At 44.3% G+C, this 25619-nt stretch overlaps 1 protein-coding gene across 13 annotated transcripts in view; it reads right to left on the bottom strand.

The window, feature by feature from the left end:
- The window catches only part of SIRT6 (sirtuin 6), a 271908-nt gene that overhangs the window by 84428 nt on the left and 161861 nt on the right, over positions 1–25619 (bottom strand). For 7 of the 13 annotated variants that reach the window (XM_073685298.1, XM_073685318.1, XM_073685281.1 and 4 more), the window contains 3 exons: positions 21361–21456; positions 19019–19099; positions 18814–18937 (listed from right to left, as the gene is read on the bottom strand). In XM_073685298.1, the coding sequence (XP_073541399.1) occupies positions 18814–18937; positions 19019–19099; positions 21361–21456 (301 nt within the window). Of the gene's footprint in view, positions 1–18813; positions 18938–19018; positions 19115–21360; positions 21457–25619 lie in introns of all 13 variants that reach the window. The other 6 variants (XM_073685335.1, XM_073685354.1, XM_073685270.1 and 3 more) reach the window with 1 other exon arrangement.

The raw sequence follows: 25619 nt of genomic DNA, 5'->3' as shown, positions 1-25619 counted from the left end.
TTTACCATGGTTACCAGCCTGCTCCTGCTTCAGCAGCAGGCTGGTAACCAGGAGCAGGACATCGTGGAAAGATTCTTTCCACGATGTCGCTGCTCCCCTGATCGTTGGTGAGCCTGCCTGTTTGACAGCTCACCAGCGACCACATAGCGACGCAGCAACGATCCCTGACAGGTCATATCGTTGTCGGGATCGTTGCAGCGTCGCTAAGTGTGACGGGGCCCTTAGTGCAGGTAGATAAGCCAATATTGATTCATTCTGATCATTACCTCCACACCTCTCCTCATCAGAGGCAGTGAAAATGCCCCTTAATCACTATATGTAAGATATATAGGTGTGAGTTTTAAACAAGAAAAACCTTTTATGCAGTAAGTCACCTATTAAAAGAAAAATAAACAGCAGGAAGATGTAGGTGGAGCCTATATATTCAAGTCTCATGCTCCCCAAACTACATCAATATATCACATGTACCAAAACATGTACCAAAAAAGGGGGAGTACAAATTGCAAGAGGAGTCCTACTTCATAACAATGTGTCCAATTACTGATATAATGTCCCTAAGACTCAATGTTATTTCATTAATCGTTCCTATTTTGGATCGGTAGGTCAATATTCCATCAAACATTTCATCATAATAACATGATATAAAGAGTTAAAGTAGGACTTATCTTGCAAAGTTAGGTTGCCCCCAGAACTCCTCGACGCGTTTCCCCGTTGGTAAGTGGTTCATCAGGAGAAGATCCAGTCATCCTGCAGAGAGCTGTATTATTCCACCATATCCCCTTCTATATAAAGGCTCACCACCTCCCATCTACAGTTTATCTGACGTAGTCTCCCATCTCACGGCTCTGCCGTGAGCCCAAACAATAGTTTTCCCCCACATATAGAGTATCTGCATGTTCAGGAGATGCAACCTGCCTGCCTGCGGATGACGGACTGGTCCCTGGGAGGTCTGGAAGATCCGGGAGAACCCAGGGATCGGAGACAGACATCTGCTGGAGCCAAAAAAACCACGGTCTTCTCGGCCAGAATGGGGCGATTAAGATTACCAGAGCCCTGTTGGTATCAGAATTAAAGGGGGAAAGGCGTAACCCAGTCTGAATTTCCAGTTGATCAGAAGGGAATCTACAGCAAATGGACAATCTCTGAGATTCAGGGAGCAAAAGCGATCCACCTTTCAGTTGGATCTTGTTTCAAAAAGATCTATGGTGGTGACTCCCCACATGAGCGTAATTTGGTAGAACACTTGCTTGATTCAAGACCCAGTCGCCCTGGTGAAGGTGTACTCGGCTGAGGAAATCTATTTGTTGTCGTCTTCCCCTCTTATACAGTGCCTACAAGTAGTATTCAACCCCCTGCAGATTTAGCTGGTTGACACATGCGGAATTAACTTGGCATTGTGACATTTGTACTGTAGATCAGCCTGGAAGTGGGAAATGCACTGCAGCAAATTTTTTTTTTTAAAAAAACGTTAAAAGTTAATTCAGAGTGTCATTTATTATTCAACCCCTCAAACCACAAGAATTCTGTTTGGTCCCCCTAAAGTATTAAGAAGTAGTTCAGGCACCAAGAATAATGAGCTTCACATGTGTGGATTAAAGATCTCTTTTGCCAGCCTTTTCTGACTATTTAAGACCCTCCCCAAACCTGTGAACAGCACTCAGACATGGTCAACATGGGAAAGACAAAGGAGCATTCCAAGGCCATCAGAGACAAGATCGTGGAGGGTCACAAGGCTGGCAAGGGGTACAAAACCCTTTCCAAGGAGTTGGGCCTACCTGTCTCCACTGTTGGGAGCATCATCTGTAAGTGGAAGGCTTATGGAACTACTGTTAGCCTTCCACGGCCTGGAAAGCCTTTGAAAGTGTCCTCCCGTGCCGAGGCCAGGCTTGTCCGAAGAGTCAAGGCTAACCCAAGGACAACAAGGAAGGAGCTCCGGGAAGATCTCATGGCAGTGGGGACATTGGTTTCAGTCAATACCATAAGTAACGTACTCCACCGCAATGGTCTCCGTTCCAGACGAGCCCGTAAGGTACCTTTACTTTCAAAGCGTCATGTCAAGGCTCGTCTACAGTTTGCTCATGATCACTTGGAGGACTCTGAGACAGACTGGTTCAAGGTTCTATGGTCTGATGAGACCAAGATCGAGATCTTTGGTGCCAACCACACACGTGACGTTTGGAGACTGGATGGCACTGCATACGACCCCAAGAATACCATCCCTACAGTCAAGCATGGTGGTGGCAGCATCATGCTGTGGGGCTGTTTCTCTGCCAAGGGGCCTGGCCATCTGGTCCGCATCCATGGGAAGATGGATAGCACGGCCTACCTGGAGATTTTGGCCAAGAACCTCCGCTCCTCCATCAAGGATCTTAAGATGGGTCGTAATTTCATCTTCCAACAAGACAACGACCCAAAGCACACAGCCAAGAAAACCAAGGCCTGGTTCAAGAGGGAAAAAAAAGTCAAGGTATTGGAGTGGCCTAGTCAGTCTCCTGACCTTAACCCAATTGAAAACTTGTGGAAGGAGCTCAAGAATAAAGTCCACATGAGACACCCAAAGAACCTAGATAACTTGGAGAAGATCTGCATGGAGGAGTGGGCCAAGATAACTCCATAGACCTGTGCCGGCCTGATCAGGTCTTATAAAAGACGATTATTAGCTGTAATTGCAAACAAGGGTTATTCCACAAAATATTAAACATAGGGGTTGTATAATAATTGACCCACACTTTTATGTTTAAAATTTAATAAAATTCAACTGAGCAACATAACTTTTTGGTTTGTAAGATTTATGCTTCTGTTCATAAAACCTACTCTCGTTTGCAGTTTGAAGGCTCTAACTTATTTGCATCTTATCAAACCAGCTAAATCTGCAGGGGGTTGAATACTACTTGTAGGCACTGTATGTACTGCCGAGCGGCAACACTCTTGAATGTTCGATTCCAGGGTAAGACCTAGAAAAAGTTTGAGACATCGACAGAGTTAATCTTGATTTGTCCATGTTGATAAGCCATCCCAGATTTTGCAACATTTCGAGGACCTTTTGAACCTGCTCTGAACAATGCTGAGCCAACCTTCCAACTATCAGAAAATTGTCCAGATATGGCATAATCAGAACTTTCTTCTCCCAAAGATGAGCCGATTCCTCCGAGATTACCTTGGTGAAGATTCGAGGGGCAATCGCTATGCCAAAAGGAAGGGCCGGATACTGAAAATGTATGACTTTTGAACCCATCTGAACCGCTACCTGGAGGAACTGTTGGGACTGGACACATATGGGAATATGGTAGTATGAGTCTTTCAAGGAAAGAGCAATTTTATTGCAGACCCAATTGATTCCATTTTGAAAGTAGGAACCTCCAGATAATTGGTCAGGTCCTCTAGGTTTACGATAGTTCTGAAAGAACCATCTGGTTTCCTTACCAGGAAGAGGGGAGCGTAATACCCTTTCCCCTCCTCCCGGGTCGGAACCTGAACTAGTACAGTCTTGTCTAGGAGACTTCGGTTTTCGCTCTCCAGCACCGCCTGCTTGTCTTGCGATGCTCTGGGGGGAGTGACGAGAAATCTGTCCGGTGGAAGATTGGGAAACCACAGCTTCAGCCCTGCTTTTATGAGGTCTAGAATCCAGTCACTTGAGGAAATCCGTACACAGGCTGGGAATAAGTAAGCGAGACTATCTCACACCTGGGGAAAAGTGTCACTTGGAGGCATTCTTGGTGTCATGGGAAGACCCTTTAAACATGAACCCTCTTCCTCCCTTTCTCTGGTCAGACCAACTAGACTGGTCTTTCTTCGGGGAATATTTCCTCGAGTATCTTTTGGTCTGAAAGGAGGAATAAGAAAAATCAGGGAACTTTCTCTTTCTATGCCCCGCCTTCTCCAGGATATCGTCGAGGGCTGCTCCGAATAAATATTCCCCTTCGCAGGGGAGGAGGTTCCACTTATTCTTTATTTGCAGGTCTCCTGGCTAATTTTTTAAGCAAAATTCCCTCCTGGCTGCATTGGAAGACACTGTAGATCTTGCTGCAGTAATGGTGGAATCTGCGGGGGCGTCCGCCAGAAACGCTGCAGCCCCTTGTATGACAGGGACTGAGCCCAAGATCTCTTCCCTAGGAACCCTGTTTTTTAGCTGTTAACAAGCTAGTCTAGCCAAACAATCAGGGATTTGGTTGTACAGATGGCCGAAATACCCGGTTTCAGTCCTCCTGCTGATGACTCAGGTATTTTTGAGGAACTGGTCAGCATTTTTGTCTAAGGGATCCTTCAGCGTACCCATATCTTCAAATGGTAGAGCATATGTCTGAGGTTTTTGCAACTGCTACATCTAATTTCGGAGTTTATCCCAAGAGGAGCAAGAAGCTTCCTCAAAGGGATATTTGCGTTTCATAAAGGCCGTTGGGAGCGCCTTTCCTATCTGGCTTCCTCCACTCTCTGGTTATGAGAGCCTGGATTCTTTCATTCACGGGGAATGGGCGCCGCCATTTTTTCGCTCCAACCCCCTGAACATTAAATCCAATTTAGATGGTTGTGCCTTCTCTTCTTCAATCCCCATTGTGAAACGGATGACTTTGATAAAATTGCCCACTTCCTCAACTGGAAAACAGTGGCGTCTACTGGAGTTCTCGTCTGAAGAGGATGACCCCGAGGACCCATACTCTCCTTCTGATCTATCTGAATCCTATAAAGGCTGGGGGGGCACTTAAGAAGAAGATGATGATGACACCTGTTTTCCCTGAGAAAAAGTCTTAAAGGTATTCTTAACTTCAGACCTAAATAGGGATTGCAGGCTGGAAGCATAACCTGGTGACTCCTCTGTATTGGTCTGTTCTATACAGACTCTGCATAATTTCTTAGCCCAGGTGACCGGGATCTCACACTCACAGAGCCTACACTAAGTGTTTAGATTTAGCTGTTGATTTCCCAGTTTTTCTCTTAGTCTAAGGACCAAAAAGAAAAAAACAGGGAAAACCAATTAATAAAATGACATTCTCGGAGTTCTCTCATCCATCAGATGTGAAGAGGTACAGAAGCTGGAGGAGGAACCTTGTCTCTGGAGGTCCTCTGGAGGTCTCGCGGGAAGAATGACTGCCGATGCGGTGTGTCTTCTTCTGGGACCCAGTTTCTCCTGGAGCCTCTGAGCCGCTGAAAAGGAGCGCTGATGTCTGGGGCAATAACACAGCAGCAGTTGGATGGAGTACTAAGGCACCGCTCCATCCCCACTTCCAGCCTTTTATCACGGAGTGCTCCCTGCAGCCCGCCTCCCAGCTTGAACCCAGAAGTCTGGGTGAGTCAAGACCGGAGCACTCATAATCAGGGACACCCCCTGACGCGCGCACGTCCGGGACATGGCGGTCGTCAATCAGGGGCGCCGCCGCGCGTGATGTCATGGTCCACCCCCCGGAAGTTCGGCGCACTCATCACCTGACCCGCCTCTTCCGGCCGGCCAGGAGCGTGCGCAGCCCCGAACACCCACCACAGCATGGCGCCGCCAGGTAACTTCACCCAGAGGGACCGGCAGCCTCCTCCGGACCGGGAGCCGCAACCCTGGTGCCTGAAGCCGCAGGGCCCGATCCGGCCTACCCACCAGGTACATTCAAAAAAAAAAAAGAACAATGTTCTGGAATCGCCGTTCCGGAGGCTCCCCGCTCAAGGACAGAACAAAACTGACATGGTGAGAGGAACCGCCCCTTTTAAAGCCTAATGGTTCCCTGTCCTTGGAGGGCTAATCCCTCTCTCGTTGGGTGCTGTCATGGACGACCGATAAAATGGTATTTTTTTATTTTCACGGCTCCATGTTATAAACGTCTATGAAGCACTTGGGGCTTCAAGGTTCTCACCACACATCTAGGGAAGTTCCCTGAGGGGACTAGTTTCCAAAATGGTGTCACTTTTGGGGGGTTCCCACTGTTTAGGCAGGGGCTCTCCAAACGTGACATTGCTAATTATTCAAGCTGATTTTACATTCAAAAAGTCAAATGGCGCTCCTTCCTTCCGAGCCCTGCTGTGCGCCCAAACAGTTGTTTCCACCCACATATGGTGTATCAGTGTGCGCAGGAGATATTGCACAACACCTTTTGGGGTCCATTTTTTCCTGTTACTCTTGTAAAAATAAAAAAAAATTGGGTCTAAAGTAAAAATTGTGAAAAAAAGTTAAATGTTCATTGTTTTCTTCAACATTCCAAAAATTCCTGTGAAGCACCTGAAGGGTTAATAAACTTCTTGAATGTGGTTTTGAGCACCTTGAGGGGTGCAGTATTTAGAATGGTGTCACATTTGGGTATTTTCTGTCATAAAGGCCCCTCAAAGTCACTTCAAATGTGATATGGTCCCTAAAAAAATGGTTTTGTAAATTTTGTTAGAAAAATTAGAAATAGCTGGTCAACTTTTAACCCTTTAACTTCCTAACAAAAAAAAATTGGTCCAAAAATTGTGTTGATGTAAAGTAGACATGTGGGAAATGTTATTTATTAACTATTTTGTGCTACATATGTCTCTTATTTGATGGCATGAATATTCAAAGTTTGAAAATTGCTAAATTTTTACCAAATTTCCGATTTTTTCACAAATAGACACCAGTCCTATCAAATAAATTTTACCACCATAATGAAGTACAATGTGTCTCGAAAAAACACTCAGAATCAGTAGGATCCCGTTGAAACGTTCCAGAGTTATTACCTCAAAGTGACATTGGTCAGAATTGTAAAGATTGGCCTGATCATTAACGTGCAAACAGCCTTCGGAGGTAAAGTGGTTGATGACGTTGCAGCCTCTGTGGCCTTTCAGATAAGATGTGTATATACTGACATTTATATTACATACAGTTGGACTTAATTTCACTAAGCATGTGACTTATGAAGGTAATTGCTTGCACAGAAAGTTTTAGGGACTTTTTTTGCAAAAGGGGTGCTCATGTGAATTTTTAGGTATTCGATCCATACATTTTATTTATGCCTATATTTTTCTCAATTCACTACCTTAGAATATTTAGTGCTGATGCATCACACACATGTGATTACAAAAATATTTAACTGCAGGCTGTAATGTAACAAAATAGGTAAAATGCCAAGGGGAGGGGAGAGTGAACACTTTCGCAAGCCGTTGTAAAATAGAATAGGCCTATCCGACTGTTCTGAACAGCAGTGAAGTCAGTAACTATACCGCTCATCAGAGTCGCCGAATCACGCTGCCCCCTATGAGACTTGACAACTGATGAGCGGTATAGTTACTGACGTCACCGCTGTTCAGAGCCACTGGGTCTCCTGGAGTGCAGCATGAGCTGGCAACTCTGATAAGCAGTGATGTCCGTATCCGGCGGCTGTGAATAGCAGTAATGCCACTTCCTGGTAATCAGAGTTGCCTACTGCTATTCACAATCGCCGGGCCCGGATTCGGGTAACGCTGGAATACATAGGACTTGAATGGGAACATTTTTTTGTAACATTGTTTTTCAGGTATACATTTGTGGACTACGTCTGATTCAGTGGACTATGACGTATTCCCTTGACTTTGATGAACCTGTATGTGTTTTTTTGAGGGGGGGGTTAATAATTTGGTGAACCAGGGAAAGAGTCAGGAAGTGTTTTTTTAAACAAAGTTTTTTTGTATTTGTGTGTTTTTGATTACTGAGTTAGTAATGGGGGTGTCTGATTTAACACCTTTCCTTTACCAACACCAGGGCTTGATGCCAGCTGTTGGTTTTGACAAATCACAGCTGGCATCAACCTCAACTATCATTGCCCCGATTGCTACCGCACCAAGGCAATCGGGAAGAGCGAGTCAAAGCACCAGAAATGGCGCATCTCATGTGATGCTCCACTTCTGGGACAGCTGCAGCTGGTATTTTTAGGCTGGAAAGGGCCCAATAATCATGGACCTTTCCATCCTGATAATATCAGCTTACAGCTGTCTTTTTTTACCTTTGCAGGTTATCAAAAATAGGGGGACTCCAAGTCAATTTTTTAAATTATTTATTAGGTTAAACAAGTATAAACACCCTTTAGTGCCCTTTTTAGGGCTTGTGAAAATAAATATCTACAGGACGTCTATTATAATTATCTTTCTATTTTTGAAGGTTCTGGCTGTGAATTTACTGTACTTGGCTGATGAAATTTCGTGGTTCCTTTGAGATGTGAGTAAAAATTGGACAACACACAGATGATACGTGCGCCATCTGATTTTTTTTCTCACACCCATTAACTTGCATTGGCGAGTCTCGTCTGATATACGCAGTCAATTGCAACATTTTGCAGTTTTTTCCTGATGCCGATTAGACCAGAGAAAAAGTAGGCAGATGAACACTGACTAACATTCCTCCGTATTATACGAGCCCTTACTGTAACATCAGATCCAGTATTTTTCTTTTGTTTATCCATTTTATTTTTATGTGATTGTATATACTGTATCTTCTTGCCCCCTTTGCACATCTTTATAAACACAACCTAATTGTGGGATTAAAAATATAAAATTTAATAGGCACGTTACTCTTGCTCTATAAACCGCGCCCCAGAAGCCTCGTGACGTCCCAGGTTACCAGAAATGGGTGTCCAATCGGCATGTATAAATGACAGGCGCTGGCAGCTAGTTTATTCTGTGGGTAATGTGGAGCTTAGCGGTGACCGTACCGAAGTGTGTTTATACAGTCATGGCCAAAAGTTTTGAGAATGACACCAAAATTATATTTTCACATGATCTGCTGGCCTCTGGTTTTTATTAGTGTTTGTCTCATGTTTATATCACATACAGAAATATAATTGCAATCATATTATGAGTACCAATAGGTTATATTGACAGTTAGAATGAGTTAATGCAGCAAGTCAATATTTGCAGTGTTGCCCCTTCTTCAAGACCTCTGTAATTCTCCCTGGCATGCTCTCAATCAACTTTTGGAACAAATCCTGACGGATAGCAGTCCATTCTTGCATAATCAATGCTTGCATTTTGCCAGAATTTGTTGGTTTTTGTTTGTCCACCCGTCTCTTGATGATTGACCACAAGTTCTCAATGGGATTAAGATCTGGGGAGTTTCCAGGCCATGGACCCAAAATCTCTGTTTTGTTCCATGAGCCATTTAGTTATCACCTTTGCTTTATGGCAAGGTGCTCCATCATGCTGGAAAAGGCATTGTTGGGCGCCAAACTGCTCTTGGATGGTTGGGAGAAGTTGCTCTTGGAGGACATTCTGGTACCATTCTTTATTCATGGCTGTGTTTTTTGGCAAGACTGTGAGTGAGCCGATTCCCTTGGCTGAGAAGCAACCCCACACATGAATGGTTTCAGGATGCTGAATCAATCAATCAATAAAACGATGTTAGCTGCGCCTTTTAAGGCAGGACTGCAATGATGTTGAAATGTGTTTCGGGGGTTAAAGTTCATTTTCTCGGCAAATATTGACTTTGCAAGTACAGTAATTGCTGTTAAGCTGATCACTCTTTGACATTCAGGAGTATATGCAAATTGCCATTACAAAAAATGAAGCAGTAAACTTTGGAAAAATTACTATTTGTCTCATTCTCAATACTTTTGGCCATGACTGTGTACAGTACAGACCAAAAGTTTGGACACACCTTCTCATTTAAAGATTTTTCTGTATTTTCATGACTATGAAAATTGTACATTCACACTGAAGGCATCAAAACTATGAATTAACACATGTGGAATTATATACTTAGCAAAAAAGTGTGAAACAACTGAAAATATGTCATATTCTAGGTTCTTCAAAGTAGCCACCTTTTGCTTTGATGACTGCTTTGCACACTCTTGGCATTCTCTTGATGAGCTTCAAGAGGTAGTCACCGGAAATGGTCTTCCAACATTCTGGAAGGAGTTCCCAGAGATGCTTACCACTTGTTGGCCCTTTTGTCTTCACGCTGCGGTCCAGCTCACCCTAAACCATCTCGATTGGGTTCAGGTCTGGTGACTGTGGAGGCCAGGTCATCTGGCGTAGCACCCCATCACTCTCCCTCTTGGTCAAATAGCCATTACACAGCCTGGAGATGTTTTTGGGGTCATTGTCCTGTTGAAAAATAAATGATGGTTCAACTAAAAGCAAACCGGATGGAGTAGCATGCCGCTGCAAGATGCTGTGGTAGCCATGCTGGTTCAGTATGCCTTCAATTTTGAATAAATCCCCAACAGTGTCACCAGCAAAGCATCCCCAACACCATCACACCTCCTCCTCCATGCTTCACGGTGGGAACCAGGCATGTAGAGTCTATCCGTTCACCTTTTCTGCGTCGCACAAAGACACGGTGGTTGGAACCAAAGATCTCAAATTTGGACTCATCAGACCAAAGCACAGATTTCCACTGGTCTAATGTCCATTCCTTGTGTTCTTTAGCCCAAACAAGTCTCTTCTGCTTGTTGCCTGTCCTTAGCAGTGGTTTCCTAGCAGCTATTTTACCATGAAGGCCTGCTGCACAAATTCTCCTCTTAACAGTTGTTGAAGAGATGTGTCTGCTGCTAGAACTCTGTGTGGCATTGACCTGGTCTCTAATCTGAGCTGCTGTTAACCTGCGATTTCTGAGACTGGTGACTCGGATAAACTTATCCTCAGAAGCAGAGGTGACTCTTGGTCTTGCTTTCCTGGGGCGGTCCTCATGTGAGCCAGTTACTTTGTAGTGCGTGATTGTTTTTGCAACTGCATTTGGGGACACTTTCAAAGTTTCCCCAATTTTTCGCACTGACTGACCTTCATTTCTTCAAGTAATGATGGCCACTCGTTTTTCTTTACTTAGAATTTGTATTATGGCAAGAAAAAAGCAGCTAACAGTCTATTCAGTAAGACTATCAGCTGTCTATCCACCTGACTTCTGCACAACACAACTGATGGTCCCAACCCCATTTATAAGGCAAGAAATCCCACTTATTAAACCTGACAGGGCACACCTGTGAAGTGAAAACCATTTCCGGTGACTACCTCTTGAAGCTCATCAAGAGAATGCCAAGAGTGTGCAAAGCAGTCATCAAAGCAAAAGGTGGCTACTTTGAAGAACCTAGAATATAAGACATATTTTCAGTTGTTTCACACTTTTTTGTTAAGTATATAATTTCACATGTGTTAATTCATAGTTTTGATGCCTTCAGTGTGAATGTACAATTTTCAAAGTCATGAAAAAAGAGAAAAATCTTTAAATGAGAAGGTGTGTCCAAACTTTTGGTCTGTACTGTACATATATACATATATATATATATATATATATATATATACATATATACACATATATACACATATATATATATATATATATACACACATACATACATATATATATATATATATATATATATATATATATATATATATATATATACACATACATATATATATATATATATATATATATATATATATATATATATATATATATATATATACGCACACACACAGTATATGCTATTATTACTCATGTACAGCACTATGGAATCAATGGTGCTCTATAAAAAAAATAAATAAATAAATAAAAAAAAAGTAGGCTATCCACAAAATACAAATATAAATTACAGTGAACAAACTAACAATGACAGACTGGTACAGAGGGGAGGGCCCTGCACTTGCAGTCTTAGGCTGCGTGCCCACTATGCGTTTTTCAAGCATTTATGCCGCGGAATTTCCACTGCGAAAATGTTTAAAAAACGCTTGGTAATACGTGCCCCATGGTCCCCAATGAAAAATCTACAGCATGTCTATTATTTTTGTGGAAACGCGGCATAATTGCCACCATTGACTTGCATTGAATCGCATAATATCCGCATGAGTACATGTGCACATGCGGATATTATGTGCAGATGGTACCGGGTCTGGAGAAGAGGAGACTCTCCTCCAGACCCAGGTACCATAGTACCTGTTAAAAAAAAAAAAGAATTTAAAATAAAAAATAAACATTATACTCATCTTCTGATGGTCCCCGGTCTCCTGTACATCATTTAGTCATGTGACAGGTCACGCGACCTTTTACACCATCGTGAGCCACCGGGGAGCCAGAACGCACCGGAGAGAAGACCGCGGCCCATCAGAAGGTGAGTATAATGTTTTTTTATTTTAGTTTATTTATTTTTTTACCACTTTTATTCTTTTTTTAAGGAGACAGGTTGGGCGATTTTCAGTAGCTCCGGGGGTGGTGAGGTGGCATAGGGGGGAATTGCAGGTTGTAGTGAGGTGATAGCGGGGTCAGTGCAGGCTGTAAGCTTCCTTGAAGAGATGCGTTTTCAAGTTCTACCTGAAAATTCTGAAACTGGTGGATAGTCGGACGTGCTGGGGTACAGAATTCCAAAGTATGGGGGATGCTTGGGAGAAGACTGTATAGGAGACAAGGAGGTCTTGATCGGAGATTACGTGTTGGAAGTTAACGGGATATTATTTTGGAGATATATGGAGGAGACAGATTATGGATGGCTTTGTAGGTCACTTAATAGTTTGAACTGGATACGTTGGAGCATTGTGAGCCAATGAAGGAATTTGCAAAAGGGAGAAGCAGAGGAATAGTGAGGCGAGAGATGGATTTGTCATGCAGCAGAGTTAAGGACTGACCTGAGAGGTGTGAGAGTGTTAGCAGGGAGGCTAGAAAAGGATATTGAAGTAGTTGAGGAGGGAGATGATGAGGGCATGCACTAACATTTTAGTAGATTGAGGGTTGAGGAAAGGACGAATTCTGGAAATATTTTTGAGTTGGAGGCAGCAGGAGGTGGCAAGAGCTTGGATGTGCGGTTTGAAGGACAGAGTTGACGGTTACTTAGAGGCAGCAGACTTGCGGTACAGGGGATATCATTTATTGTGACAGATCGATCAGGTAGTGGAGTTAGGGAAGATGGAGGAAAGATGATGAATTCAGTTTTGTCTACGTTGAGCTTTAGGAAGCGTGATGAGAAGGAGGAGGATAAGGCTGATAGACACTCAGTGATATTGGACAGCAGAGAGATGACGTCTGGGCCAGAGAGGTAGATCACTTTGAGTTGTCCCAGGCTAAAGGTATGGATTTAGAAGAGTAAAAGGACCCAGGACAGAGCCTTAGGGAACACCAACAGAGAGAGGGCAGGATGAGGAGGTAGTGTGGGATTTGCTAAATGTGCAGTTGAAGAGGTATGAGGATATCCAGGAGAAGGCAAGGTCTTTGCTGCCAAGGGAAGGGAGGATTTTTATTAGGAGGGAGTGGTCAACTGTGTTGAAGTCAGAGGACACAGCTAGAAGGAGGATTATAGAGAAGTGTGTAAGCTTTGGCAGTAAGTAGTTAGTTGATGTTGGCGGTCGCGTGACCTGTCACATGACTAAATTACGTCATGGAAGGTCCTTTAACACCACCGCGAGCCATACGAGAGACCGGACGCACCGGAGAGAAGCCCGCGGGCCATCAGAAGATGAGTATAATGGTTTTTTTTTGTTTGTTTGTTTTACCATTTTTATTCTTTTTTTAACTATTAACTTGGTTACACTATAGAAATCCAGGTCGGTTGCATGGATTTATATAGTGTGACCAAGTTGTCAAGCACTTTTCCAAGTGATGCTAAAATCGCTTGGAAAAGCGCTTGATAACCCGCATGCGGAAATGCATGTGAAATCGCTTGACAAACGCTTCTACCTGGCAGGAAAATTGCATGTAAAATCCGCATGCGTTTTTCCTGCCAGGGAGATGCAGAAAAAATATGCAGCATTTCTGCATCGTGGGCACTTAGCCTAAGTGTTGAATAACTGTTTGGGGCTGTGGGATAACGAAGATACAAGGGTTGTAAAATAGATCTGTTCAGCAGAGGTAAGGGTCCTTTTGATGTGGAGGGCTGTTAAAGAGAGGAGATGGAGATGGCGTTCCGAGATCTGAAAGAGATGATCCGCCACTCTCATTAGCGATCCAGCACGAGTACCCCCCTGATGGTTAATATAAGCTACTGCTATATTATCGGACAGGATCCTAATGTTCTTATTGTGAAGGAATGGTAAGAAATGATTAACAGCCCTATCAACTGCCAGTAGTTCCCTGGTATTAGAGGAAAGAGCTCTCTCAGGGTCCGACCAGAACCCCTGGGCAATCATATCCCCCAAGTGAGCTCCCCATCCGTGTAGACTTGCGTCAGTTGTAATTATTTCAGATATTCTGACCAGCCAGGGAACTCCTTGAGATAAATTTTCTAAATTCACCCACCACTGTAGAGTCAATAGACCGAGGAGATAAGAACATCCGTCTCTCCAAGTGCCCACGTAACGAGACCTCATTCTGTAGGACGTCCCACTGTAAAACTCTGGAGTGATATTGTGCCCACATTACCCCCGGCAGACAAGATATTAGGGTACCAAGTAAGGACATTGCAGCCCTAAGGGACATGACCGGGTTCGCAAGAGCTCCTTCCACCAGCCTTTTAACCTTCTGTTTTTTGGCTTCTGGAAGGAAACACATCTGGAGGTCTGAGTCTAGCATGATACCTAGGAACTGCTGTACTCTCGAAGGGACTACCCTGGATTTCTCCAGATTTAGAATCCAGCTCAGGTCTTCCAGAATAGAGGAGACCAATTTAAGATGGGAGACACATTGAGAGGCTGAGTCCCCAATGATCAAAAAATCATCTAAGTAAGGGATAATTAACACATTATGTTCCCGTACATGAGCCATCACCTCCGCTATCACCTTCGTAAATACTCTAGGGGCTATAGCGAGACCGAATGGCAAGGCCGCAAATTGGAAATGTTTGATTTCATTGGAAATGTTTGATTTCATCCCCTATGACCAAGGCCACTCTAAGGTATTTTTGGAAGCTTCTGTGTATAGGTATATGGTAATATGCATCCTTTAGATCCAAAACTACCATGTGACAGCCTGAAAACAATAGTTTTATAGTAGACTTAATGGACTCCATTTTAAAGGTGGGAATTAACAAAAATGTATTCAGGGCCTTAAGGTTAATAATACACCTAAAGGATCAGTCAGGTTTAGTGACCAAAAATAACGGTGAGTAGAATCCCAGTTCCTTTTCTGCTATCGGGACCTCCACTAAGACGGCCTTATGGACCAGATTCAGGACCTCCACTTGTAGGGCCATCTGCTCCCGTGTTGAGGACCGGTTTGGGGTCAGGACGAACCTCCCACGAGGGACTCGCTGAAAGTTGAGTCTCAGGCCGGAACCTACCAGACCAAGGATCCAATTATTAGAAGAAATATTTGTCCAGGCAGATAAGAAGCCCAATAACCTCCCCCCTACCTGGGCCGCGAGTCATTGGCTCGGTTTTCGGGGGCCTTGGCTAGCAGAAGAGGATCCGAACAGGAGCCCTTTACCTTTCGGTCTACGTTCTTCCCATTTATCCTGACCCTTCTGGCGCTTATTACGTAGAAACCTTCTTTTCTGAAAAGGACGTTTGTACGTGGGGGCAGATAGGTTAGGAAAGCCCCTTTTTGTGTCACTTGCTCTATCCAGTATCTCATCCAGAACCGACCCAAAAAGATGTCCCCTTTCACAAGGGATAGCGCAGAGTCTTGTCCTTGCATGAATGTCCCCCGGCCAACATTTTAGCCACAAGGCTCTCCGGGCCGAGTTAGACATGGCGGCCGACCTTGCTGCTAATCTGACAGAATCTGCCGATGCGTCCGCTAGAAAGGCTGCCGCCCCTTGAAGAAGAGACATGTCAGCCAAAATTTCCTTCCTGGGGGTATTGTTTTTAAGATGGGCTTCAAGCTGGTCCAGCCAGATCATTAGGGACCTGGCGGTACAAGTAGCTGCCACCGCGGGTTTTAGGGCTCCCGCCGAAGTCTCCCAGGTCCCTCTAAGGAAAGAATCAGCCTTTCTATCCAGGGGGTCTTTAAGAGCTCCCATATCATCAAACAGAAGGGAGGAACTCTTAGAGGCTTTGGAAATGGCCACATCTATCTTGGGGGCTTTTTCTCAGGAGGAAGAGGCCGATTCCTCAAAGGGGTACTTCCTTTTGAAGAATGGAGGTAGAGCGCCCTTCCTTTCCGTTTTTTTCCATTCACTAAGGATTAAGCCCTGAATCTTTTTCGTTCAACGGAAAACTCCTTCTCTTCCTTTGACCCAGCCCCCCCAAACATAACGTCCTGGACTGACTTCTCCTGCCTGGCCTCTGTGATGCCCATAGTGGACCGAACCATTTTAATCAATCCGTCCACTTCACCAAGGGGGAAGCAATTTTGTCCCACACCACTATCAGAGGAGGAAGCTGAGGAAAAGGCTGCATTATGTGAATCCGACTCATAGGGAGAGGATAGGGGGTCATCCAAGACTAAGGGGATCTCACAGTCCGAGTCCACTCTCCCTTTAACTCTCTTGGAGAGGACCTTTCGAATCTCTGTTTTAACTAAGGTTTTTAAACCAGAAGTTAGAGCAGGACCCTCTTCTGCCAGTGTCTGGTTTATGCATAACTGACATAGCTTTTTAGGGTATCCGTCAGGAAGAAGAGACTTGCATAGCGCACACTGTATATGCCTTGCCTTGGCGGTACATTTCTTCCCCTGTTAAAATTTAGAAGGGGAGAAGGGATACCATATTACTAAGTGAACTTACTCGAAGATCACTTACCCAGGCGGCTCAGGAAGAAAAAACAGCTGGTACCGGATTGGAGGAAGAACCCTTCTCAGCCGGGGGACCTTCCCTAGAGGCGGCAGATTCGTCCGTTCTACCGGAGGTATGGTGACCAGACCTAGACCCCGAGCTCTGTTTTTCTGAGGACCGGCTACCAGAACCACGTGCGCGATGCGTTTTTTGGGGCTCCCCAGACAGCCACTGAAATGGTGAAGATGGCGGCTGCTCCACCTGCTGCAACTGGACACCTTCAGACTCCATAATGAAATAATGAAGCTTTGGGAAGCACTGAGCTATGTTACCTGATAGTTTAAATAGGTATTGACTCCTCCCCTCGAGCAGCGCATCAGCACACTTTTTTCCATTTTTTTATTTTTTTTATTTTGAATTTCACGCTCTTTTGCCACCGTCACATGATCGCCGAGTCGCGGTGACGCCATCGGGCCGCGACTTACCGAAACCCGAAAGTACGTGCCGCACGAGCTTCGCGTGAGGACGCATGCTGTCAGGGCTCCCTCAGGTAAGCCGCGCTTTAGCGATGCACCGCGCTGCGTTCACCCAGGGCAGGGCGAGGGGACACAATCGCCTTGGCCCTCGCCCCCCCCTCCCCATACTTACGGAGGGTGATGGTGGGGTGTCACCCCCACTCGGGATGCAGACCCCACCGCACATTTGGGGCTCAGCCAGGGCCTACACTCCCACGGGAGGCGCACCTGGCTTGAGGCAGAAAAGGGGATGCCACCCCAGACAGGGGCGCAGCCCCACTGCAAAAGGAACCCCCAGTGCTCAGGATGCTGTGCCTCTCCCATATAGGGGCGCACGAGCATAGGCCAACGCTGGAGCTGCCGTCCCCAGACAGGGGCGCAGGATCGACAGCCGTCGCCATCCACGTTCTTTCGCCTGCGACCGGCTTCCTCCATCAAGGACAGGAAACCAAAAACTGAAGCGAGAGGGAGGGCAGCCCCCTTTTAAGCCTGTAGGTTTCCTGTCCTTGGTGGGCGGATTCCCTCTCTCGTGGTGCCGTCATGGTCGACTGATAAATTGAGAATTTTCTAAATTTCCATAAAGTTTTGTAAGTTTTCATAAAGAAATGCAAATCATAGCAAGCCAAGTGCACCACTAAAAATGCCAATTGTGAGAACCGCTGGCTGTGACCAGCGGTAATCTTAATGAAGTCACCAAACCATCCGGATCCTCGTGGGACATCAGCATTATAGATTATCGTCAGACAGCTGAGGATTACTTTGATATTTTAGTATTTTTTGGTTAATAAATGGGTAAGAGAGGGTTATTGAGGGGAAGTGTATTTCAATTAAAGGGCTTTTCTCTGCAGACATAAAACAGCTGATATCAACCCCAATATTATTACTCCACTTACCACCACACCATGGCAAGTTGGAAGAGCTGAGGCTAAAGGCCAGATTTGGCGCATCCAATTGAGTCGCCATTTCTGGGGCGGATGTTCTTAGTCTGGGAGGGGGCCAACATCCATGGCCTCTTCCCCTTAAAATTAGCCCACAGCTGTCTTGTTTAGACTTTGCTGGTTAGCAATACACCCCCCCTTCCAAGTCATTTTTTTGCCCCTTCCCAGAATATTAACACTAGGCCCCAGCTCTTGGCTTTCTCTCAGCTGGTTAGGAAAATGAAGGGTGGCTCCACACCATTTTTTCTTTAAATTTATTTAATAAGCACGACACACACACACAGAGTGCTGACTCCAACTCTCATCATTATCACCTGGTCACGCTGATCTCAGGGAGACCAAGCGACAATGGAGAGCTGGATGAGAGCTGGATTCAGCAACCGGTGTATGGGATCAGCGCTAACTGTACTGATATTGCCGACACCTGGTTGTCATCCGTGTGTCATCAGTTAGCACGTGTGCGGCATACAACTATGTACTGCTGAAAAAAAGGACGTATGCGGCTTTTTCATAAAGACACACGGTCCGTGTGAAAAACCTGACGTGCGACCAGCAGTGAATACAATGGGTGTGCATGTCCGTTTTTGCAGTCCTTAAAAAATGGACTGCATACGGACACAAAAGACGGATGTGTGAAGCGGCCTTAAGGGCCCATAAAAATTCAAAGTTTGAAAATTGCAAAATATTCACCAAAATATATTGACCTAAATTTACCACTAACAAAGTAGAATGTGAAGCTGGCTATTCCTGAGTCGGCGTCAACACTGTGATACATGAATCATCACACTTTGTGGGAGTTTCTTGCCTGCTGTACTGTACATGTACTGCAGTTTTTGGAGAGGGGTTATACAAACAAAAAATTAATCTTCAGAAACTCACATGTTTTGTTGGCTGTAGATTTACGATCACTAGTTTCCCGCCCTTACGTTTAGTCAATAGAGGAAGATTCCCACTGGGTTTAATTTGTAGAGAAGTTCCAAGAGTGATGGCCAGATCTGCTTTTCTTGAAGCAAAGAAAAAGTAATATGACTTTGTTGCTCTATACAGCAAATACTAAAACAAAATTAGCACTTAAACTAGATACCTGCAGGCTTCATCTGCAAGATTAAGATCTTTAACCGGTAGAGAATCCTCCCAATCAAGTATTGTATCTATCAGTTTTCCCCTGAAAAACAATGGTCTTCAAACTCCATCAATAAGAAACAAATTTGAATCAAACAGCAAATGAATAGTCACACTTCATATTTACATGTCATGTCCCTTTGCTTAAATATTGCAGACATGATTTTACTGTGCATTGAAAACACATGGGATTGTATCATTTGTGCTTTATGGCAAAATTATGTAGCTAAAGGGTTCAAAACTAACAAGCCAGACCTCCACAAGAATTTAAAGCTGCTTTTCGATCACATACCAGTAATGCTGAGTTTACACAGCACAATTCATATCATTAAACAACTGATGATCAACTATATACCAGTTGAAGGCCTGCTTGCCAAGGTCGATGACTATGTGCACATCTCAATGTTCATACAACATCATACAATGGTATGTTAGCGGCAGCAATTTAAAGGGAGCCAGTCATGTTAAAAATTGTATAGGGCAGGAGGAGCTGTTCAAATGGATATACTTTTATGAGGGAAAATATCCAGTAAAACTTGCATTTTATTATTTAAAATCCCTTGCATTTGTATAAATACAAGTCCAGTGGGTTGTACTATTCTCTGTGCATGCAGAGCTAACTGTCAATCACTAGTGGGACCGCCCACTGGACTCATTCATACAAGCACTGGGATTTCAGTGACTAAAATAGAAATTATACAGCATCTTTTCCTACAAATCTATATATCATTCCACTTAGCTTCTCCTTCACCATTACAAGCTGTCAACAGATTGGACTGCAAAAATGAATGACTGGTTCCCTTTTAAAAATTATTGCAACAGACTGATTAGCAATTTGTAGGCCTGTTTAGACAGGTCGCCTAGGACGAAAAAAAATCACTCTTTCAGATTATTGGCTTGTCTAAAGAGACCAGGGTATGTCCAAGAGTTGTCACAATTCTCATGCTCTGCCTGACTTTACTCACTTTCCAGAGAGTACGGTGGCGGTAATTGTTCAATAGCATGCCTATTCTGACCCTAGCCTGAAGTGAAAGCTTGCCTCTGTGCATGCAGTTTGTCTCTCTGCGCCTGCTTTCCTGTCCGTCAAAGACTCCAACTTCTTGTTATCAGTCTCAGCATATATGTTGCTTGAGATGGGATACAAAATAAGAGAGCCATCTAGAAGCCGGCAGTTTGGAGTCATTTTTTAATAAAAGTGATTTGCAGATTGGCTATTCAGCAGATTGTCTTAAAGTACAGTGCCCATGTAAAAGGAATCGGTCATAAGGTTTTTGCTATTTAATCTGAGGACAGCATAAGGTAGGGTTAAAAGGGAATCTGCAGTAGGATCAACCCTCCTAAGCAGTCTATATTGACATGCAGAACATAAAAAGCTGAATAAAATGACACTTCGATATCTGCGGTCCCATGTCTTATTCCAGAGAAATCCACGTTTTTCTAATATGTAAATGAGCTATTTAGGACTATGGACTGAACACTGATCTGCATGAGAATAAGCCTCCATATAACATTAAGGGGGAGTTACCAGTGTGAGACATATAACACAGAACAGTAGAAATGAACTTTATCCTTTTGAAAGCAACATTTTGACAGCTCTTTGAGCTCTGTTGTATTGCAACAATATTACAACTCTGCCTCTCAGATGGAAGCTGAGAGGAGCCTGCAGATGTGTCAGGTATAATCACACACAGCTCTGCAGTGAGATCAGGAGACCACAGAGCTGCCATCACACACAACACTAGTAGTGCCTCCTTACATTTAAAATAGGCATTGGAAGCAGAATTATGTTCCAGGCAGCGTCCTCCCCATAGCCTGGAAGAGGTAATTTACATAAAGTAATAAAAGGTGATTTATCAGCAAAAAGCCATCTTATACGGGGGCATACAGGTAGGACTTTTCTCAGCATTCTATAACCTAAATGCCCATACTAATAGTTTAGATGGGTCAAATGTTGTGACAGCTGCAGTTTAAAACACTGAATTCAATGATGTGTCACTTACAATGAAGGTTTTATTACTAGTACATTATTGCTGGGATTAGGTGCCTCGTGCGAAGTCCTCAGACTCTGCTCCCTCCTGTGATAAGCAGCTCACTATCAATAGACAATGAACACAGAGAGCTGTGGTGTGGGTGGAGTAGGCTCTCTCAGCTCTGCAGCATTCTACAGCTAAGAACTCTGTGTCACAACAGCTGCACCCAGTAAACCAAGTGATACAGAGTTGGGAATCAGATGAGGTAGCAAAAACCTGGTGACAGAGTCACTTTAAAATTAAACATTACTTCAGCTTCCTATTAACATTTTACCTGCAAGCTCTTAGGCCTCTTACTTTGGGAACATCACATATTCTACCAGTAGCTTTCAAACCCATGGTTCCAACCACATAATCTCGAACATATTGTCTGAAAGGCAAAAACAAAATTAATAGCAAAAGAGAAAACGGTAAAAACTGTTAAAGTCTACAAATAGTTGTGTATTGGATATGATGACATTAAAGGGGTTGTCTGGTCCAAACCAATAAGTCTGTAGTCACCCTCTGTTAATGCAGACTTACGAACCCCACAGCACAAGCACTGTACGCTGTGGGAATTCGCCAGCTTCAGACCCCAGCCAGTGGGCGTGGCCTCGCTTTATACACTTGAATTAATCAGATGCCATGCCTGTCTGGTGACATAGCCGTCTACTGGGCGTGGCTGACTAGAGGGCACAGCCTCGCTCCATACAAGTTTATGGAGAGCGAGGCTGCGTCCACTGGCCGGGGGTAAGGGTACCTTTTACATACCCTCCGTTCCCAGATATGAAACCGGTAAATCCCCACAGCACATGGTGCGTGCACTGGGTGGATTCATAAATCTGCTGTCAGAGTGACTGCAGACTTCTCAGTTTGGACCAGACAACCCCTTTAACTGTACTTATGATGTATTGGTACTTCATAAGTGGAGTTGATGAGGCCATACACTTCTGTCCCGCTTCTAACTAGTGTTGAGCAATATCACAGCATGTACAGAAGAGAGGACACATGTATTTTACATATGTTGCAGAGATGGAAAGTCCATCACTACGTTTTTGTGTATGAATGATTGGATATACACTTTGACAGACGGGACAAAAGCTGCAGTCCACTGAGGAAAAGTTATTGGACTAATGGTAAAATGTTCTACCAGTGTCAAGACTCTTTGGGGCCTATATCATCTTTCTATTTGGTCCAGATTTAAGATGCAGATTTTTCCACAAGTTTTGGCAAGTACAGGCTTATGGAAAAACAATATTAGTGTCACGGGTGTGTCAGGTTTAACAGTCATCCTGGATCAGGCTGCAGAAGGTTGCAGCACTTGGCCTTGCAGACACCTTCTTGATCCTTTCATCATCCCTCCCTCTCTAGGACCATGAAGTGATCTCCACTTTCTGCTGATAATTAACACACCCTTGCTGGATCTCACTCAGTTTCTCCAGAGAGTTGCTGGTGATAGAATTAATTCCTCTGTTCAGGTCTGGAATACTAGCAGTTGGCTAGATTCTCCTTGGAGTTCCTTTGTGGATTGTAGTCGTGATCTCTCTGGTGTCTTCTCCAAGCTAAGTGTATCCACTTGTATGTTTCCCTAGTTTGTCTTCAGTTGCAGTGGGGCTGACTAGTGGTCACCCCGCTCTACCTAGGGCCTAGCTCTAGAGTCAGCCAGGGGTAAGGTATCCTGATCAGCGATAGGTGCGGAACCTATTTAGGGACAATAGGGGAGTCAGGGTGGTGTTAGATCTGCTTAGGGGTCTCCACTCCCCCTTTCCCTAGTTGCTTGGCTTCCTCCCTTTTCCAGTCATCGTACGCTGGGTTCTTCCCATACCTAGCATGACAATTAGTTCTTTGTAGGGTTTATTTTGCTTATACCATGGATGTCAAACTCAAATACATAGAGGGCCAAAATTAAAAGCTTGGACAAAGTAGTGGGCCAAACTTGATATAAAAAAAAAAAATGTCTAGAATTGAGGAAGCTTTTCCTCATCAAATATAATGATGAAACTTTTTATATGGAAACAAAGTAAAGGGGTTGTCCCACAAAGCACACTTCAATTAATAAATCTTAGAACAAAATTAGCACATAATCACAAATGGGGCATACTGGAATAATAGAATATGTAAAATCAGCAAAAAGCACATGGCCCAAATGCCTAATTTAAATATGTACTAACCTTGAATTAATAATACAGATAAAGTATGATGCCAACAAAAGTGCCCCCCAAACACAGTAGAATATCCCCACAGTGAACTCTTAAACTACAGTACCTTCTACACACACACACACACACACATTATGATGACCCTACTGTACTCCCCCAGCAAAGTATGGTGACCCATCACAGTATGATGTTTCAACTGTGATCCCCACACTGACCTCCATACACAATAATGGGCCCCATACACAATAATGGGCCCCATACACAATAATGGGCCCCATACACAATAATGGGCCCCATACACAATAATGGGCCCCATACACAATAATGGGCCCCATACAGAATAATGGGCCCCATACAGAATAATGGGCCCCATACAGAATAATGGGCCCCATACAGAATAATGGGCCCCATACAGAATAATGGGCCCCATACAGAATAATGGGCCCCATACAGAATAATGGGCCCCATACAGAATAATGGGCCCCATACAGAATAATGGGCCCCACACAGTTCCCCATACAGAATAATGGGCCCCACACAGTTCCCCATACAGAATAATGGGCCCCACACAGTTCCCCATACAGAATAATGGGCCCCACACAGTTCCCCATACAGAATAATGGGCCCCACACAGTTCCCCATACAGAATAATGGGCCCCACACAGTTCCCCATACAGAATAATGGGCCCCACACAGTTCCCCATACAGAATAATGGGCCCCACACAGTTCCCCATACAGAATAATGGGCCCCACACAGTCCTCCATACAGAATAATGGGCCCCACACAGTCCTCCATACAGAATAATGGGTCCCACACAATCCTCCATACAGAATAATGGGCCCTACATAGACCTCCCTCCATACAGTATAATGGCCAAGACATAGCTAAGACCGGGTTAAATGCTAGCACTAGAGATACTGATTAGAAAAGTAAAGGAGAGTCAGCTCACCAGTTTGCAGTCCTCAGATCCTCTCTCCAATGATCCTCGCAGGGAGCCGCCCTGGCTCGGGTCGGTGAATATACAGGAAGGCAAAGGAATTCTCCAGCATAGATAAAATTAAATTCTTTATTTGATCCAAAGTTAAACATATAAATCCAAGAAATCAGGTAGCACTACCATATGTTGACACCAGTAAGGAATTACATCAGTCAAAGCGACACGTTTTGACTCAAGAGTGTCTTATTCATGATCAGATCATGAATAAGACTCTCGAGTCGAAACGCGTCGATTTGACTGATGTAATTCCTTACTGGTGTCAACACATGGTAGTGCTACCGGTCTTCCTGGATTTATACGTTTTTTAACTTTGGATCCAATAAAAAATTTAATTTCATCCACGCTGGAGAATTCCTTTGCCTTCCAGAGATACTGATTAGGTGCACATGTCTAGCTAGGTCTAGAACCAGGCCATGTGTTCACCGTGGGCAGTCAGCTAGGGGAAGCTGAGCAGAGCAGGTTGTGTTGGAGCTTGAGAGCGAGAAGACAAACTCTCTGGTTGCTATGGACAATAGCAGTTTTTTTGTGACAGAACTGGGACTAGCTTCACTGTGTCTGAGTAGCCAGTGAATGTTAGCCGACTGAGCCTAAAGAAGGACCTGAATTGCCATCTGGGTGAGACAACGTTATTGCTTTGCTTTAATTTAAAAAGGGCTGTTATTTTTGTTATGTGTGTGCCAGGAAAAGGCTGCGTTTCATTTAAACTGTCCAAGTTTATACATCACATTGTTTAGACACAAGAATCCTGTGCCTGTGTTTACTCTAAGTCTATGTGCCGACGTAGCTTTCTTGTAGCATTTTTGCGGCATTTTAAAGACCGCGAAAACGCTTGTAAAACAGTCTGCCATGCAAAGCAATGTGAATTCGGATGTGCTGTGCACATGATGCGCTGATTAGCGAGCCAAATTCGCATTGCGTTGCAAAACGCAGCATGACTATTTCTACCGCGATTACGCCACAAATTCTCGGCCATTGTGGAACATTGAAACACCGCAAACCCACAGGTATATATGGATTTGCTGCATTTAAATTAAATTCAATGGAAGCAAATTTGCGGCGTAATCGCGGTGTGTGTGGTACCCAGGATGAAGAGACTACAACTCCTCTTCATCCCGATTACCACGCGTTGAAAAAAAGAAATAAAGTTAAAAAAACCCCAAAAAAACAGTATACTCACCTCTCCGGTCTCCTCCAGGCGGCGGCGATCCTCTCTCCTCGGCGTCCCGCAGTGTACTGGCAGGATCTGCGGTGACTTCATTTAATCAGCTGATGGTCAGCGGTCAGGTGATGGCCGCGAGACCCTCAGCTGACTAAATGAAGTTACCGCAGGTCCTGCCAGTACACCGCGGGACGCCGAGGAGAGACTACTTTACTACTTTTAGGCTACATTCCAAAG

Source organism: Phyllobates terribilis, unplaced genomic scaffold (genome assembly GCF_046119375.1).
Source record: "Phyllobates terribilis strain yellow unplaced genomic scaffold, ASM4611937v1 Scaffold_1__5_contigs__length_1240528914, whole genome shotgun sequence".
In the NCBI taxonomy this organism is placed as follows: Eukaryota; Metazoa; Chordata; class Amphibia; order Anura; family Dendrobatidae; genus Phyllobates; species Phyllobates terribilis.
This window is presented reverse-complemented; position numbering and strand designations above follow the sequence as displayed.